Raw genomic sequence first — 19,254 nt, 5'->3', positions numbered from 1 at the left:
GTGATAAGCCCCTCTAATCAATTCTTTGTAGAGCAGAAATCATGCAACATCCCTTTCAGAGCTCATCTTGAAAGACAGATGAGAAATATCTAAGCCACCAGCCATTCACCACCCCACGGTTTTCCATACTCAGCAATGCTTGGGCCAAATGCCTGTAAGAGTCCTGCTGGGCAGAAACCTACATCCTGAGTATGACAATAAATTCAGGTTCATCTCTGCTTCCTGATGTTACCTCTATGTCTCAAGGCTCTTCCTACGGTGCATGTAAACACATCAGTGGTATTTTTTAAAGGAACATTTGATTTGCTTTTGTGACAATCTCTTTAGTTAATCTTGGACAAGTTATCTTTATTTCTAAATCTTTTTCATACAGGATTATCGAATCATACTTTATCACTTCCTCCTTCCCCTCACTTAAAATTCTAGAGTAGGACCCTTAGAGCAGACATGTATGAAAGGCCTTCAGGAGTCCATGAACTAACAAAATGTATAGAGAACCATGCATGTGTTTCCATATATACTTGTTCTGAGAAGACTACCTTGTCTTTCTTCAGATTTACAAATGGGTTGATAACTCCCCAAATTTTAACAATTGCTCTCATCTGGATATTCTCCTCAGTTCTATGAGGAAATGCTCAATTTATCACAGGCCACTCTTGGGTTCTACCAAATACTTTAGTCATCACTTTCCTTTACTATTATAATTCAAGCTGGTCTCTTATTTTCTCTTAACTTTCTAGATTTTGTGCCTTCTCTATTCCAATTTAAGTCATAGGAGAAAGAGAGAAAAGAGATGTGTGCCCTGAACCTCTGCCAGTAACAGTGGTTGGCATTTTCTTCATGTGGCATCTCATTTAATCCACTGCAACCCTACAAGAAGGTGGTGCCCCTATTTTTACAAATGAGAAAAGTGAACTTCAAAAAAGTTACTCATTCCTACAGACTATAAATGGAAGAGTCCAGATTTAAATCCATGTTTGAATCTCGTATAGGAGAGGAAAACTTTTCCCTTCTTCCCTTCCAGGTTCTTTGGCTGACTTAGCACTTAAGTTGATGTAACACAGATTAACAGGAGAAAAACAAATTCTATTTCATATGGACAGGGACCTCACCTCAACATGACAGGCCTAAAGGCAGCCAGGCAATTGAAGCTTATATGCCATCCTGAGCTAAAGAGAAGTGGGGAGGGGCCTGGGGCTTCTAAGAGAAGGAACACAGTTCCAGGGAAGATGGGAAAGCAAATGTTTGCAAACAAATGTTTGCCATGCCATGTGGGTAAGTCTGATGTAAAGATTATCTCTGGCAATAGTTCTCTTCCTGGTATGAGCCCCCTATCTAAATTCTTTTAGGCAGTTACCAGGGAGGTAAAAACTCTTCTTGAGGCTCTTAGGCCTTGATTGCCTTCAGCTCAAATAACCCACATGCCAAGTGGCACATTCAGGGGCGGACAGCCCTCAATCCCTTCATTAGACTTTATTCCTTCACAAAGCCTTTCCAGCCTAAATGGCCATAGCTAACTAACAGTATCACCTTTTATAACATACAACTTACATTTTATTTTTGTTCTCCATCATCAAGAAATATATTCATTATACTTTGTGTATAAACCTAGTACAAATCTACAAATGCTTACATGTTGCTATATTGTATCAATGTTGTCAGATCACCCCATATTATCATGGAGGACAAGAACCGCTTATACATTCATTTTTTAAAATAACCTGTGCTAAACCCATGTATAAAACTCAGGTGTTTACTAAGTTCTGGAATAGTGGTTCCAAGTTCTTACCTTCATATTAGATTCTACTGGGGAATTTACACAAAATACAACACCTGGGCATTGCACCAGAAATGTTGATTTGGTTAATGGAGGCAGCACTTGGACAGTGTATTTTTAAGAAGCGTTTCCAGCTGTGGCCAGTGTTTTTCTAGAGCAATGGTTTCTAAAGCATAGCTCCCGTGATCTACAGTATCAGGGTCACATGGAAGACTATTACAAAGGCGAATTCTCAGCCCTCCCCCCAGCCTCTCCATATCCTGTACCAGACAGGACCTGGCTGACTCTGTAACAGCCCTGTAGATGCTTCTGAGGCAGGCTCACTGGTGAGAACTAGTTCTCTAGAGACACAGGATGAATAAGGCACAATACTGACCACTAAGCATTTCTCTTTGGTCTCAGGGAATTCCCAGTTGTCTCAAATTTGCATTTTAATTACCTAGCACAGTTCCAAAATCTATAACTTTAGTTACAATGACAACATCATTACTACTTAAATAGTCTAACAGCTTTTCATGTCTTCTTGGCAGCCATTAAATGAAGTGTTTATGAGAAAGTAGGGGTCAGTGAATAGCCCTTTTAACAAAAGTCTTATGAACCTCATGGGTTGAGCTGAGTTGTCAGATTGTTTTGTAACACACACACATACATATGGAGAGAGAAAATCTAAAATATAAAATCTTAAAAGGCAAATATTTCCAACAAAGAATTTTAAAGTGGTCTTTGTATTGTATTTTTATTCTCTTACTAATATTATACTTGCTATTTCTCATCTTTATTAACTTCTTATAGCTTTTTGTTTTAGTTTTATGACATGGTAATTGACATAGTAAACTGTTCATATTTAAATCATTTAATTCGATAATATTTTGACACATTTATACCAGTATTATAAAACAGTTGTGGGGGCATCCAGTTCTATTACATGCTGCAAAAGGCAGCATGAGTTTGCAGAGAAGGATTCCTGAAGGTAACATGATCTAAGACTTGTAAGGCAACTAGATGTCTGGCCACATAAATAAAATGGGGGAAGGTTGTACAGGACCGATAAAGCCCATCTCATCTGTCTGAAGTCTAGATTCTTGCAGTTGCTGTATTTATCATCATGGAGGGTTTATAAAAAGCTGCTGGATCCCTTTATTTCTTACAATTCCAACTGAGAAATGAGCATAACCCCCAGTGAAATATGCAGCGCTCTTCCAGAGAGTAGCAATCCCCGTTACTATCTCCTCAGGTAGTTTCTTGCATCAGGGTAACCTGCACGGCTTTGACCACTGACACACTCTTGAGTGTGTATTTCTCTCCTGTGTGTCTTATGAAGAACAGCTTGCATAAAAGTGTTGGTTTTTTTATAGCAATGGGATGGAATCTAATTCCTTGCCTTTAACTTTCTTTTCACTTTCTTCTTTCTCCCAGCAAATCAGTATGTCCCTAAATGTTCATTTATCATTATCCCCACATGCTAATACTAAGACTTTGTTTTGGGGGCTTAACTTCTCATGCTTTTTCCCATTGCAGGCTGGCTCCATGAGCTGGGCAAGAGGCTGGAATCGCCATACTATGGCAACAATACCCTGGGAGGCCCGTCGATCCGAAGTGCCTATATTGCCGCTCTGTACTTCACCCTCAGCAGCCTCACCAGCGTTGGGTTTGGGAATGTCTCGGCTAATACAGATGCAGAAAAGATCTTCTCCATCTGCACCATGCTGATTGGTGGTAAGGGAAATTCTTCCTTTATGCCAGAGAAGTAACAAGTGTCTGCCATACTATTGCTGTTCTGTCTAAAACACAGTGGGAATATAATATACTTACAAGATTTATTAATTGCTTTTATGTTCCTTTCTCTGGGCTAAGAGCAATACCTTAAATAACCCTTAGGCAAATCTATACACTTGACACTATTATTATCCCACTCACCGAACAGACAAGTCATTATAATATTGTCTATGAGCCCCAGACCTACCGTCTGTATTAGGGTTTGTAATGATGTGCTTTGTACTCTGCAAACCTCATTCCTTCTTTTTGCCATACAACTTCAGTCACTTCTGCCAATAGGGGGTGCCTGCTTCTGATGTGTATGATGTACCTCCTGAGGCAGGCATCTCCAGCCTTCGCCATCTGCAGGCACCCTCACAACCAGCCTCACTGGCCTGCTTAGCGATCCCTGCATCAGTTGGGAGCCCCCCACCCCACATCCAAAGGCAGAGCCCTGGCTTCCTGTGCTTCCTCATAGCCACTCCTTGGGCTTCCATGTTCCGGTAACCCTACTTCCCTTTGTTCATTTCTCTCCCGGGCAGAAGCTCCTTCCTGCAGTAACCATATCCAGGTTACCTCTCTACTCCCTTTTTGCTTATTCAGCCCTCCAACACCAGGGAATCCAATTCTCTATAAAAGCTCCCTCTTGGAATACTTATTTTCTCTTTTCTGAACCTTCTAACTTGTATAGGATTGGTATAATTACTGTCCATATTTTTCAGTCGACAAATCTAGAGCCTGTAAAAATTAAGTAACTCTTCCAATGCCATACATCCGGTAAGTGAAACAGACAAGGTTTGAACCCAGATGAGTACTTTCTTTTTTTTTTTTTTTTCAGCAAATGATTCTTTACTGTTGGCAGTATTAATTAAAAGATCACTTTGTGTTCAATAAAGGAGTTTAGGAAAACTTTCAGGGAGTGCAAATTGTTAAAAAAAAAACAGATATTTTAACCTAAAGCCATATATACAAAATCCTAGCTCTAAAGGAGGAGAACATTAGGTATCTCTCACTTTTTCTTGCGTCACTATCCTCACATCCTGATATATATGTATATATATGCCATATTATTAGTTTTACATTATTCAAATTTGTAACATCCACATTCTGTAGTGTAACTTTAATTCCTATGTAGCTTTTACCTGTCATCACTTTCTCTCTTCTTGGCTTCCTTATTTTTAATTCATCCCTAAACTATCTGAATTTGAGTGCTTGGGATTCTTTTAGTTGTAGCACATGAGTACTGTGCTCTTTGCATTTTTTTTTTTTTTGAGAGGGCATCATATTTACTGATCAAATGGTTGTTAACAACAATAGAATTCTGTATAGGGGAGTCAATGCTCAATGCACAATCATTAATCCACCCCGAGCCTAAGTCTCGTCAGTCTCCAATCTTCTGAAGCATAACGAACAAGTTCTTACATGGGGAACAAATTCTTACATAGTGAATAAGTTCTTACATGGTGGACAGTACAAGGGCAGTCATCACAGAAACTTTCGGTTTTGATCACGCATTATGAACTATAGACAATCAGGTCAAATATGAATATTCGTTTGATTTTTATACTTGATTTATATGTGGATCCCACATTTCTCCCTTTATTATTATTATTTTTTTTAAATAAAATGCTGAAGTGGTAGGTAGATGTAAAATGAAGGTAGAAAACTTAGTTTAGTGCTGTAAGAGAGCAAATGTAGATGATCAGATGTGTGCCTGTAGACTATGTGTTAATCTAAGCGAGACAAGGGCAATAAAACATTCACGTATGCAGAAGATTTCTCTCAAAACAGGGGGGGTGAGGTTCTAAGCCTCACCTCTGTTGATCCCCAATTTCTCACCTGATGGCCCCCCTGCGACTGTGCCTGTCTTAGGTTGTTCCTCCCTTGAGGAATCTTACCCGTCTCTGGCTAACCAGTCATCTTCCGGGGCCATACAGGGAGATGTAAAGTTGGTAAGTGAGAGAGAAGCCATATTGTTTGAAAAGGTTAGCTTTTTACTTCTTTGCAGATTTATGCCCTGTGGCTTCTATGCCCAGCATTTGTCTTGAGGTATCTTTACCACTTGTAGGAATTATGATACTCGGTAAATTCGATATGAGGCATGAATTCTATTTAAGGGTTGTAATTAGGAAGGAAGAAGAAAAGCTATAGAGGTAGCAGACGGAAGAAAACACGGGAAGATTAATTATTTCTTTGACATGTCTTCTTGTAGAGTAACTTAAGCATGTATAGGTTTTAAACTACTAATTTAATTGCGCACACACATTAACATAATAGGAGTATAGTTACATAACCAAAGGAGATCTATAATTACCAGCCATCTCCAGTGAAACCAAGAAAACCAGTTAGGCACCCTAGGCATTTGTGAAAATTTGTCTATGATATGATGGATAGTGTCCAACTGTACCTGAACAGTCTGAGAGAAATCAGACAAATTAAAACAGCCCATTCCTGGGAACTGTTCACATCCCATATGTTATTTTAACAGTAGATAGTCTGTAGTTGTAAGATTTTGGAGTGCTACAACTTGCACTTCTCCTAATTCTTGGTTGAGTTCCAACCGTGTAGATCCAGTCAAATTTGTTGTTTTACTGTATGCACAGGCCAGCTTAGATATCTCCTACTTCATTCCAATGGCAAGTCCAGGAACCGGTGGGATGAATGCAGCTACAACTGCAGCATCGCCTGGATCTTTGTTGAGGATTTTTGATGATCATCTTCTGGTATGACTCTTCCAGAGAGTGCTGATGTTGGAAGTTCTTCTTCATATCGTATCTTAGTTCATTTTCTGGATAGCCAAATTAGGCTTTCATCCTCTGTATAAACACAAACAGACCCTTTGCCCACACTTTGATATGCCCTTTATACCATTATGTAGAACTCATTGGAGGTCACCACACAGGAACTGCTTTGTATGTTTTTTTTTAAGAGAAAGGAATATTATAAGAAAAGTGTACCTCCATAGCCGATCATCTGACACCTTTTAAGTGATTAAAATTAAGGATATTTAAAGCATGCATTAATTGCTGATTTACAGTTAGTTTTATCCTATCAGGGAGTAATCCCCCTTCTCTTTCATTCTTTTTTTTTAATTTAATCTACACTTACATGAAGAATATTATGTTTACTAGGCTCTCCCCTATACCAGGTCCCCCCCTTAAACCCCTCTACAGTCACTGTCCATCAGCACAGCAAAATGCCATAGAATCACTACTTGTCTTCTCTGTCTTGCACAGCCCTCCCCTTTCTCCCAACCCCCATGCATGCTATTCTTAATACCCCTCTTCTTCTTCCCCCACTCTCATCCCTCCCTACCCATCCATCCTCCTCAGTCCCTTTCCCTTTGGTACCTGTTAGTCCATTCTTGGGTTCTGTGATTCCGCTGCTGTTTTGTTCCTTCAGTTTTTCCTTTGTTCTTATACTCCACAGATGAGTGAAATCATTTGGTATTCTCTTTCTCCGCTTGGCTTATTTCACTGAGCATAATACCCTCCAGCTCCATCCATGTTGCTGCAAATGGTAGGATTTGCCCTCTTCTTATGGCTGAGTAGCATTCCATTGTGTATATGTACCACATCTTCTTTATCCATTCATCTATCAATGGACATTTACATTGCTTCCAATTCATGGCTATTGTAAATAGTGCTGTGATAAACATAGGGGTGCATCTGTCTTTCTCAAACTTGATTGCTGCATTCTTAGGGTAAATTCCTAGGAGTGGAATTCCTGGGTCAAATGGTAAGTCTGTTTTGAGCATTTTGATGAACCTCCGTACTGCTTTCCACAATGGTTGAACTAATTTACATTCCCACCAGCAGTGTAGGAGGGTTTCCCTTTCTCCACAGCCTTGCCAACATTTGTTGTTGTTTGTCTTTTGGATGGCAGCCATCCTTACCGGTGTGAGGTGATACCTCATTGTAGTTGTAATTTGCATTTCTCTGATAATTAGTGATGTGGAGCATCTCTTCTTGTGTCTGTTGGCCATCTGTATTTATTTTTTGGAGAACTGTCTGTTCAGTTCCTCTGCCTATTTTTTAATTGGTTATTTGATTTTTGTTTGTTGAGGCATTTGAGCTCTTTATATATTTGGGACGTTAAGCCTTTATCTGATCTGTCATTTACAAATATATTCTCCCATACTGTAGGGTTCCTTTTTGTTCTATTGATGGTGTCTTTTGATGTACAGAAGCTTTTCAGCTTAATATAGTCCCACTTGTTCATTTTTGCTGTTGTTTTCCTTGCCCGGGGAGATATGTTCAAGAAGAGGTCACTCATGTTTATGTCTAAGAGGTTTTTGCCTATGTTTTTTTCCACGAGTTTAATAGTTTCATGACTTACATTCGGGTCTTTGATCGATTTTGAATTTACTTTTGTATGTGGGGTTAGACAATGGTCCAGTTTCATTCTCCTACATGTAGCTGACCAGTTTTGCCAGCACCATCTGTTGAAGAGACTGTCATTTACCCATTGTATGTCCATGGCTCCTTTATCAAATATTAATTGACCATATATGTTTGGGTTAATGTCTGGAGTCTCTAGTCTGTTCCACTGGTCTGTGGATCTGTTCTTGTGCCAGTACCAAATTGTCTTGATTACTATGGCTTTATAGTAGAGCTTGAAGTTGGGGAGTGAGATCCCCCCTACTTTATTCTTCTTTCTCAGAATTGCTTTGGCTATTCGGGGTCTTTGGTGTTTCCATATGAATTTTTGAATTATTTGTTCCAGTTCATTGAAGAATGTTGCTGGTTATTTGATAGGGATTGCATCAAATCTGTATATTGCTTTGGGCAGGATGGCCATTTTGACGATATTAATTCTTCCTCGCCACGAGCATGGGATGAGTTTCCATTTGTTAGTGTCCCCTTTAATTTCTCTTAAGAGTGACTTGTAGTTTTCAGAGTATAGGTCATTCACTTCTTTGGTTAGATTTATTCCTAGGTATTTTATTCTTTTTGATGCAATTGTGAATGGAATTGTTTTCCTGATTTTTCTTTCTATTGGTTCATTGTTAGTGTATAGGATTTCTGTGTGTTAATTTTGTATCCTGCAACTTTGCTGTATTCCGATATCAGTTCTAGTAGTTTTGGGGTGGACTCTTTAGGGTTTTTTATGTACAGTATCATGTCATCTGCAAATAGTGACAGTTTAACTTCTTCTTTACCAATCTGGAGTCCTTGTATTTCTTTGTTTTGTCTGATTGCCGTGGCTAGGACCTCCAGTACTATGTTAAATAACAGTGGAGAGAGTGGGCATCCCTGTCTGGTTCCCAATCTCATAGGAAAAGCTTTCAGCTTCTCGCTGTTCAGTATAATGTTGGCTGTGGGTTTATCATAGATGGCCTTTATTATGTTGAGGTACTTGCCCTCTATTCCCATTTTGCTGAGAGTTTTTATCACGAATGGATGTTGAATTTTGTCAAATGCTTTTTCAGCATGTATGGAGATGATCATGTGGTTTTTGGCTTTCTTTTTGTTGATGTGGTGGATGATGTTGATGGATTTTCGAATGTTGTACCATCCTTGCATCCCTGGGATGAATCGCACTTGGTTATAGTGCATGATCCTTTTGATATACTTTTGTATTCGGTTTGCTAATATTTTATTAAGTTTTTTTGCATCTAATTCATCAGGGATATTGGTCTGTAATTTTCTTTTTTGGCGGGGTCTTTGCCTCGTTTTGGTATTAGAGTGATGTTGGCTTCATTGAATGAGTTTGGGAGTATTCCCTCTTCTTCTATTTTTTGGAAAACTTTAAGGAGAATGGGTATTATGTCTTCTCTGTGTGTCTGATAAAATTCCGAGGTAAATCCGTCGGGCCCGGGTGTTTTGTTCCTGGGTAATTTTTTGACTACCATTTCAATTTCTTTGCTCGTAATTGGTTTGTTTAACTTTTGTGTTTCTTCCTTGGTCAGTCTTGGAAGGTTGTATTTTTTTCTAGGAAGTTGTCCATTTCTTCTAGGTTTTCCAGCTTATTGGCATATAGGTTTTCATAGTAGTCTTTAATAATTCTTTGTATTTCTGTGGAGTCTGTCATAATTTTTCCATTCTCATTTCTGATTCTGTTGATTTGTGTTGATTCTATTTTTCACTTAATAAGTTGGCTAGAGGCTTATTTATTTTGTTTATTTTCTCAAAGAACCAGCTCTTGGTTTCATTGATTTTTGCTATTGTTTTATTCTTCTCAATTTTGTTTATTTCTTCTCTGATCTTTATTATGTCCCTCCTTCTGCTGACTTTAGACCTCATTTGTTCTTCTTTTTCCAGTTTCGATAATTGTGATGTTAGACTATTCATTTGGGATTGTTCTTCCTTCTTCAAGTGTGCGTGGATCGCTATATACTTTCCTCTTAGGACTGCTTTTGCTGCGTCCCACAGAAGTTGGGGCTTTGTGTTGTTGTTGTCATTTGTTTCCATATATTGCTGGATCTCCATTTTGATTTGGTCATTGATCCATTGATTATTTAGGAGCGTGTTGTTAAGCCTCCATGTGTTTGTGAGCCTTTTTGCTTTCTTTGTACAATTTATTTATAGTTTTATGCCTTTGTGGTCTGAAAAATTGGTTGGTAGAATTTCAATATTTTGGATTTTGCTGAGGCTCTTTATGTGGGCTAGTATGTGGTCTATTCTGGAGAATGCCCCATGTGCACTTGAGAAGAATGTATATCCTATTGCTTTTGGATGTAGAGTTCTATAGATGTCTATTAGGTCCATCTGCTCTACTGTGTTGTTCAGTGCTTCTGTGTCCTTACTTATTTTCTGCCCAGTGGATCTATCCTTTGGGGTGAGTGGTGTGTTGAAGTCTCCTATAATGAATGCATTGCAGTCTATTTCCCCCTTTAGTTCTGTTAGTATTTGTTTCACATATTCTGGTGCTCCTGTGTTGGGTGCATATATATTTAGAATGGTTATATCCTCTTGTTGGACTGAGCCCTTTATCATTATGTAGTGTCCTTCTTTATCTCTTGTTACTTTCTTTGTTTTGAAGTCTATTTTGTCTGATATTAGTACTGCAACCCCTGCTTTCTTCTCGCTGTTGTTTGCCTGAAATATGTTTTTCCATCCCTTGACTTTTAGTCTGTACATGTCTTTGGGTTTGAGGTGAGTTTCTTGTTAGCAGCATATAGATGGGTCTTGCTTTTTTATCCATTCTATTACTCTGTGTCTTTTGATTGGTGCATTCAACCCATTAACATTTAGGGTGACTATTGAGAGATATGTACTTATTGCCATTGCAGGCTTTAAATTCGTGGTTACCAAAGGTTCAAGTTTAGCCTCTTTAGTATCTTACTGCTTAACTTAGCTCACTTATTGAGCTGTTATATATACTGTCTGGAGATTCTTTTCTTCTCTCCCTTCTTATTCCTCCTCCTCGATTCTTCATATGTTGGGTGTTTTGTTCTCTGCTCTTTCTAGGAGTGCTCCCGTCTAGAGCAGTCCCTGTAAGATGTCCTGTAGAGGTGGTTTGTGGGAAGCAAATTCCCTCAGCTTTTGCTTGTCTGGGAATTGTTTAATCCCGCCATCTTATTGAAATTATAGTCATGCTGGATACAGTATCCTTGGTTCAAGGCCCTTCTGTTTCATTTCATTAAATATATCATGCCATTCTCTTCTGGCCTGTAGGGTTTCTGTCGAGAAGTCTGATGTTCGCCTGATGGGTTTTCCTTTATAGGTGACCTTTTTCTCTCTAGCTGCCTTTAAAACTCTTTCCTTGTCCTTGGTCTTTGCCATTTTAATTATTATGTGTCTTGGTGTTGTCCTCCTTGGATCCTTTCTGTTGGAGGTTCTGTGTATTTCCATGGTCTGTTCGATTATTTCCTCCCCCAGTTTGGGGAAGTTTTCAGCAATTATTTCTTCCAAGACACTTTCCGTCCCTTTTCCTCTCTCTTCTTCTTCTGATACCCCTATAATATAGATATTGTTCCTTTTGGATTGGTCACACAGTTCTCTTAATATTTTTTCATTCCTGGAGATCCTTTTATCTCTCTCTCTGTCATCTTCTATGCATTCCTGTTCTCTGGTTTCAATTTCATCAATGGCCTCTTGCATCTTATCCATTCTGCTTATAAATCCTTCCAGAGTTTGTTTCATTTCTGTAATCTCCTTTCTGGCATCTGTGATCTCCCTCCAGACTTCATCCCATATCTCTTGCGTATTTCTCTGCATCTCTGTCAGCATGTTTATGATTTTTGTTTTGAATTCTTTGTCAGGAAGACTGGTTAGGTCTGTCTCCTTCTCTGGTGTCTCTGTAATCTTGGTTTGCCTGTAATTTTATCTTTTCGTGGTGATAGGAATAGTTTGCAGATCTGGGACTAGTGACGGCTGGAAGAACTTCCCTTCTTGTTGGTTTGTGGCCTTCCTTTCCTGGGAGAACAGCGACCTCTAGTGGCTTGTGCTGGGTAGCTGCATGCAGACAGGGCTTCTGCTTCCTGCCTGGCTGCTATAGAGTTTATCTCTGATGTTGCTGTGGGCGTGGCCTGGCTTGGGCTTCTGCTCCAATGTGGTTGAGTTGCGTTGGAGGGGGAGTGGCTAGGAGGCTATTTATCTCGGTAAGGGGCCTCCGTGCTCCCTGCAGCCCAGAGGATTAGAGTGCCCAGAGATCCCTGGATTCCCTACCCCTGTACTGAGTGTCCTGCCGTGCCCCTTAGCCCTTGCCAAAACAAAACAATGAACAAAAATAAAATGGCTGCTTGTTTTTCTTTATTCTCCAGCGCCAGCCTCAGGCACCCACTCACCAGTCTTGCTGCCCTGTTTCCCTAGTATTGGGGTCCCTGTCCCTTTAAGACTTCCAAGAAGCACTCACCACAACAAAACAACAGCAAAAAAAAAAAAAGATGGCCACTCGCTTTTCTTTTGTCCTCCAGTGCCAGGCCTCTGGTACCCGCTCTCCATTCTTGCTGCCCTGTTTCCCTAGTATCCAGGGCCCCAGCGCATGCACTGTGTCTGCGCTCTGGTCCGGATGGCTGGGGCTTGGTGTTCATCAGTCCTGGGCTCCCTCTCCTTCCCCACTCCAACTCGTCTCCTTCCACCGGGAGCTGGGAGGAGGGGCGCTCAGGTCCCGCAGGGCTGGGGCTTGTATCTTACCCCTTTTGCGAGACGCTGGGTTCTCGCTGTTGTTGATGTGGTCTGGATATTGTCCTGTGTCCTCTGGTCTTTATTCTAGGAAGGGTTGTCTTTGTTATATTTTCATAGATATATGTGGTTTTGGGAAGAGATTTCCGCTGCTCTACTCACACCGCCATCTTGGCTCCCCCCCACCCATCAGTGATGATTTTAAGGCTCAGTATTGTAAAGATAACAGTTTGACCCAAGTTAATCTGAATATTGAATACAATCACAATAAAAATACCAAAAGATGTGTGTTTGTGTGTGTGTGCATGTGTGTGTGTTTGAAACATGATAAGCTGTTTCTGAAAATTAGTGGAAATGCAGAGCTAAAACTATTCAAAGCAGCCATAAAGAAGAACAAAACTGGAAGATTTGTGCTACAGGTATCAAGATGTATTACAACACTGTAGCAGTTGAGAAAGTGTGGTGTTGGCTCTGGAATAAACAAATTGGCCAGTGGGATAGAAGTGACTGCAGAAACAGGCCCACACACATTTGATGTCTTCATTTATGACACAAGTAATAAAACTGCTGTGCAAAGGGGAAATGAGGACGAGTTCAATAAATGTTGCTGGGTTGAAGATACATCCACATGCTGAAAAACAATCTTTATCCCTCTTAAAGTTATGCATTAAGGTTAATTCGAGATGGATTTTGGTCCAAATGTGAAAGGGAACATAATAAAACTTCTTAAAGATAGTATAATATTTAATAATATTTTCACTATCTTAAATTTGGCAATGGTTTCTTAAACATGACACAAAAGCCCTAACCACAAGGGAACTACAGAACTAATATTTATCCAAAGACATTGTTAAGAATGAGAAGAGAGAAGCCATAGGAGAAAGTATTTGCAAACATTTATCTGACAAAAGACTCTTCTTTATTATATATAAAGAGCTTTTACAAATCTGTAAGAAAAGATCAGACGACCCAAAAGTGTATAAAAACTTTAAAAAGCACTTCAAAAATAGATTTCCATGCCCAAATGGACAACACACATATGAAAAGGTGCTCAACATCATTCATCAAGGACATGGAAATTAAGATCAAAATTAGATAGCATTTATACTCACCAGAGCTGATAAACCCAAATGTTTGAGGGGATATGGAACATCTTAACTTCTCCAATACAATTGATGGGATTGTCAGTTGGCACGAAAGTTTTGTCAACATCTACCATGTCTAAACATACCTGTACTCTGTGACTCTCAACAATTCGACTTCTGACTACCTATCCAGTGGAAATGCAAATACTTCTATACTTTTTTACATCAAATGATATATACATAGATGCCATAGAAGCATTATTGTAAGAATCTGAAACTGAAAGTGCCTATGAAAAGGAGAATAAGTAAGTAAATTGGAAAATGATTATTCAATAGAGTACTACACTGCAATGAGAATGAATGAATTATTATGCCACACAATCACATGGATGAATCTTGTAAACAGTGCTGAGCAAAGAAGCCAGACCCCAAAAAGTACATGTTGTATCATTTTGTTTAGAGAAATTTCAGAAGTAGGTGAAGCTTATTGATTACAGTATAATTTAAAACTGTGGTTCCCTTTGGTCAGGGAGCTGGTGAGAGCCTATGAAGGGGACACAATGGAGGCCTTGGGTACTGGAAATATCCTGTTTATTCATCTGGGGGAGACTCACTTTGAGAAATCTCAATGAAATATACATTTAATATTTGTGTAATTTTCTCAATGTGTGTCTTTGATATTAATTTTGCTTTGTAAAATTATAAAAGTAAGCTAAATAAGTTGGTGCAGTCACTGTGGAAAGTAGTAAGGGGGTTCCTCAAAAAACTAAAAACAGAAATACCCTATAACCCAGTAATTCCACTACTATAAATTTACCCAAAGAAAACAAAATCCCTGATTTGAAAAGATATATACATCCCTATGTTTATTAATAGTCACATTGTTTACAGTAACCAAGATATGGAAGCAACCAAAGTATCCATCAGTAGATGAATGGATAAAGAAGAAGTGGCACATCTACACAATGGAATATTATTCAGCCATAAAAAAGAAAGAAAGCCTGCCATTTGGAACAACATAGCTGGACCTAGAGGGTATTATGCTCAGTGAAAAAAGCCAGGTGGAAAAAGACAAATACCATATGATTTCATTTATTTGTAGAATATGAAAGCAAAACAAAACAAAATGAACAAAACAGCAGCAGACTCTTAGACAGGGAGAAGTGACTGGTGGTTACCAGGGGGAGGGGCTGGGGTGGGTGTGCGGGGAGGGGGATAAAGGGACACAAAATTCTCAATTATAATATAAGCTGGTCTAGTGAAGAAGACTCATTGCTGAGGACATGTACAGTTTAAGTGAGGCATGTGGCCACGAAAAAGATGGAGTGAAACTCCTAGCAGTCAAAGCTCTCCTTGGATCCTCCCACCTACATGATGCAATTTTATTGAACCCACGTGGGCTATGGTGTTCACAAATTCAGGCTGTTTTTAAGATGTCTTAACACCGCCATTTAAATCCATCATTTAGGAAACCACTCTCAGTTTTCTCTGCTGTCTGCCATCCACAACCCAGAGTACTTGTGGCAAAGAGTGGAAAATTCCAGGGCAATGAGTGGGTGGGAGAGAGAAGGAGGACAGCTGAGGTCACCCAAAGCCTGAGCTGCGGTCGCCCTTTCTATCGAGAAGACTGTCCCTCTGTAGACGCTGAAGCCACTGCAGAGGCATTGGTTACTGAAGTCAGCAGCAACTCTGTACCTCAGTATGGCCCCAAATCCAGAGATAGACGTGGTGGAGGAGAGAGAGAGGGAAGGAGGGGAAGGGAAGAAGAGGAAGGGAAGAAAAGGGGTAAGAGAGAGACAGAGAGAAAGAAAACAGAGAGAGAGAGAGAGAGAGAGAGAGAGAGAGAACTAGAAAGGGCAAGCCAGGCAGCCCTTAAGAGTGCACTGTCATCTGAGGTCAGGTCACCTTCTTCCTAGAGCCCAGTTGCTGAGGTTCCTCCAAAGACCTGATATTAAGATGAGATTGTACAAAATGTATTTTATGTGAAACTCCCACACAAAGAAGACGAGCCTCCCACATACTCAGCAGCAGACCTAGCGTGCTACTTTCAGAATTATATACATCAGATATGCTAGGAGGAAAAGGAAAAGCAAATGATAATTTCCCAGCTGACCTGGTTATAGAAGTTCTTGAGTCAAACTTTCACAGCAGATGGAATGACTTGGCCTGACAGTTGCATACACTCTTCGCCAGTGTGAAAGTGATATCCAGTGACAGAGAGGCAATAATAGCTTTGGAAACTGGGAAATTATGAGAGCTAGGGTTTTTTTTTTAAACTACTTTAATTAGAAGTATTTTCCTATGCTGAAATGAGACTTTGAAATTACAGCGACTCAGATAGACTGGTACTTTCCAACAACACTCATGAATGCTACAATTAATCCAGTAATTCCTTTTCTTGATAATGTACAATCAGGATGCTAAATGATCTGAACATATTACCTCTCTTAAGTGCTTTACACACATTATAATTAAGCAAAGCAAAGTTAAAATCATACACACAATTAAGGAAAGCAGTGTTAAAATAAATGAAATAAAATGTTCTCGGTGCTCAGTTTAATCTCCATGAAAGACTATTACATACTTTTACAGATGGTAGGGCTTCCAAACCCGAGCCCATAAGGATATTAATGGAGCCTGAAATCGGTGTGAAATTTCTTTAACTTGGAACAGAATCTGTTCTTTTCTGCTGAGTGTTTATTATAAATAGAGGTATCTTCTTCCAAATAAAATATGTATCATAACTGCTGTGCTTCTAAAACCATACAAAAGAGTAAACCTCTATTTAGAATTTACCAAGAGCCATTCAACAGTAAGTTGAGAAGCAATATATATTTTTGATGGACTATCTTGGACTTGTTGGAAAATTTCGATAGAATATATATGTACATACACTTTACAGGTTACAGGCACTTATTGACTATTTCTTGAATTCCTTTCATCATGAAATTCTCTCTGGCAAGAACCACTCAATTATTTAACAGGTTGCTGAAAAACTTTAAATATGAGTCCTTTTCCCCAAATTTTCCTCCACTGAACATGTGGAAAATTCACAATAACACTTTCATTTTCATGGGAAAAATTAACATAAATTGAGCACCCACTATTTTTTCACATAAATATTAGGCATTCACATACATAAATATATAAATAAGTATATATACTCTTTGAATTGCAAAATAGCTCTATGAGTAAGGTTTTGCATATAAAGGAACTGAGTCCATGTATGGGAATCATGTATCTTGCCAAGTTCACAATTAGGAGTGTCAGTGTCAGGATTCAAATCTGCACGTGTCTGATGCTGAAGTCCGTATTCTCTCTGCAACATTTTATTGCCTCCTGTATGCAGACCTTAAGTTTAACCCTATTCTAATAACCTTTCCAAAATATTGAGGTCTCCCTTGTTATTATGGGGTGATTTTTATAGGTATGGTAGCATATTTTCCATAGAGAAATGATGATATATAACCTGAAAGAATTTTAATTTTGGTGTTAGATTAGATTGAAATTAATACATCAGTGGTTACTCATTTCTGGCAAATGTAGGGAAACAAAATAATTTTAATGGGGCTATCCTGAAATAGAATGGCTATTCAGGAAGATAGTACAATAATATGATGACATATTTGCACTAGTGTATCCATTTTGATGCTAATAAATTTTAGCAGGGCTCCTTGGACATCAAGATTTGGGTACAGGGACATTCTGATAGATCCTAATAGACAAACTAGTAAATTTTTAGTTGTCTTTTTCTTACAAAACTGCTAAAACAGCTGATTCCATCCATCCTCTGAGCTTCTTACCTCATTGCCAATCCCATTCCAGAGTGGGGGTCAGGGCTGACATCTGCAGATCACTAAGAACTGGCCTACCTGTAAGTGTAAGCACACCTGGCTGTCAGCTCTCTCCCAGTTTCACAGTCCCAGCTGGTTCAAGACCCTCTTGGGCTATCTGCTAGCATCTGCATAGGCCAGTCCAGTTCTTTGACTAATGATTATTTATTTAATGCAAATGCTGTTATGACTTTTCTGACTTCGAGATAGCTGACTGCTCTCCATGGCGGGCAGCTCCTGGGAAGTAAAGTCTATCGCTCTACTTTTTCCCAATAGAAAACCCATTTCCAACCTCCATCCACCCTGGAATTCTCATAAACTAAGTCTTCTATCTTATTACACTCTGGTGGTGGTTTCAGAAAGGGGAGCCTCTGCAAGAAAGTCAGACTGAATACTGTCTCACCAAGAAGCCTTATCAAAGCAGGAGTCACATGTACATGTACCCCTGGCCCTTCTCAGAACGGCAACGATGATTCTAAGCAGAATACTTATTTTTCTCTGTAAATTGCTTTGTTTCTTGAATGCTCTCAGCTTTTCTGACTTCTCCTTTAAATTGAAGTAACTATGGAACTGCAGAGGGGAAAGGATTGGGGCCATATGAGTCGCAGCTTCAGATGACTGAAAATCCTTCATTCTAACAACTTTCTCAATACCGTTATTAATATAAATGGGTCCTATTTAATATCCTAAAACTAATTTTGAGTGATGGCTTTGGGGAAGAGACTTAAATTCCCATGAAAGTTACCCAGTTATAATAGACCTGTTTTTTAAATGTATTTGTCATTATAATAGAAATAACCACTAAACTATAGTTTACTTTATGAAATTATTAAGATGATTTTATCACAGCTATTAAACTATATGTAACTATTAAAATAATACAGATGTGAATAGCGTACAAAATAAAAAAGTTGGTCATAGCCAGAATGGCAGTTAACAGATGGAAGTATGGGTCATAGGGGCCTTATTCTGCAAGTTACTGAGTATTTTTTAAAGATATTTTTACTCTTATCAAGCCATTTAGAATCACAATGGCCACATCAGGGTGCATCGAGTGACAAATGGATGCACTCAAATAGCCGTATCAGTGTGGCCATGTAAGCATGCTTGGGTCTGATTCAGGATGTATAGGCTGTAAATTTGGGCTGGGCAAGCCCACCATCATATTTCTATCCCATTATGTATTGCGTTGTTTTCTCTAGCCCTGATGCATGCCTTGGTGTTTGGAAATGTGACAGCAATCATACAGAGGATGTACTCCAGATGGTCCCTCTATCACACTAGAACTAAGGACCTGAAGGATTTCATACGTGTCCATCACCTGCCCCAGCAACTCAAGCAGAGGATGCTCGAATATTTCCAAACAACCTGGTCAGTCAACAATGGAATAGATTCAAATGAGGTAATGTTCATTTCTCATGTTGACATTTTCAGGCAGAAAGCACATACTCTAAGGTTCTGATGCAGGTCTCAGAAGTGAGGTACATACAGACCTCTCTCTTTTTTAATCCCTCATAAAACCCAATCCACTTTCTTTCACCTGCTTTGGCTTATGTGTTCACAAAGCCACTTTGAATTGGCCAGGCCAATGTTTCACACTAAGTTGCTTCTCTGGCCAGTCAGGGGAGCTAACTTTAGTTCTCACTGATCTTCTTTGAAGGAAACAGTTCTTAGGACAGTTGAATGGTATAATCTTAGGATATTAGATTAATCAAGTTAATGTTTGCCTTTAAAAC

General features: G+C 39.2%; 1 protein-coding gene across 1 annotated transcript in view; it reads left to right on the top strand.

Moving 5' to 3' along the window:
• KCNH8 (potassium voltage-gated channel subfamily H member 8) overlaps positions 1-19,254 on the top strand; it is a 347,390-nt gene that overhangs the window by 270,696 nt on the left and 57,440 nt on the right. The window contains exons 8-9 of the mRNA XM_036901045.2: positions 3,296-3,493; positions 18,721-18,920. Coding sequence (XP_036756940.2) covers positions 3,296-3,493; positions 18,721-18,920 — 398 coding nt within the window. The remainder of the gene's footprint in view (positions 1-3,295; positions 3,494-18,720; positions 18,921-19,254) is intronic.

Source organism: Manis pentadactyla, chromosome 14 (assembly GCF_030020395.1).
Source record: "Manis pentadactyla isolate mManPen7 chromosome 14, mManPen7.hap1, whole genome shotgun sequence".
Lineage (NCBI taxonomy): Eukaryota > Metazoa > Chordata > Mammalia > Pholidota > Manidae > Manis > Manis pentadactyla.
Note: the sequence above shows the minus strand (reverse complement) of the source record. Positions and strands in the feature narration are given on the sequence as shown.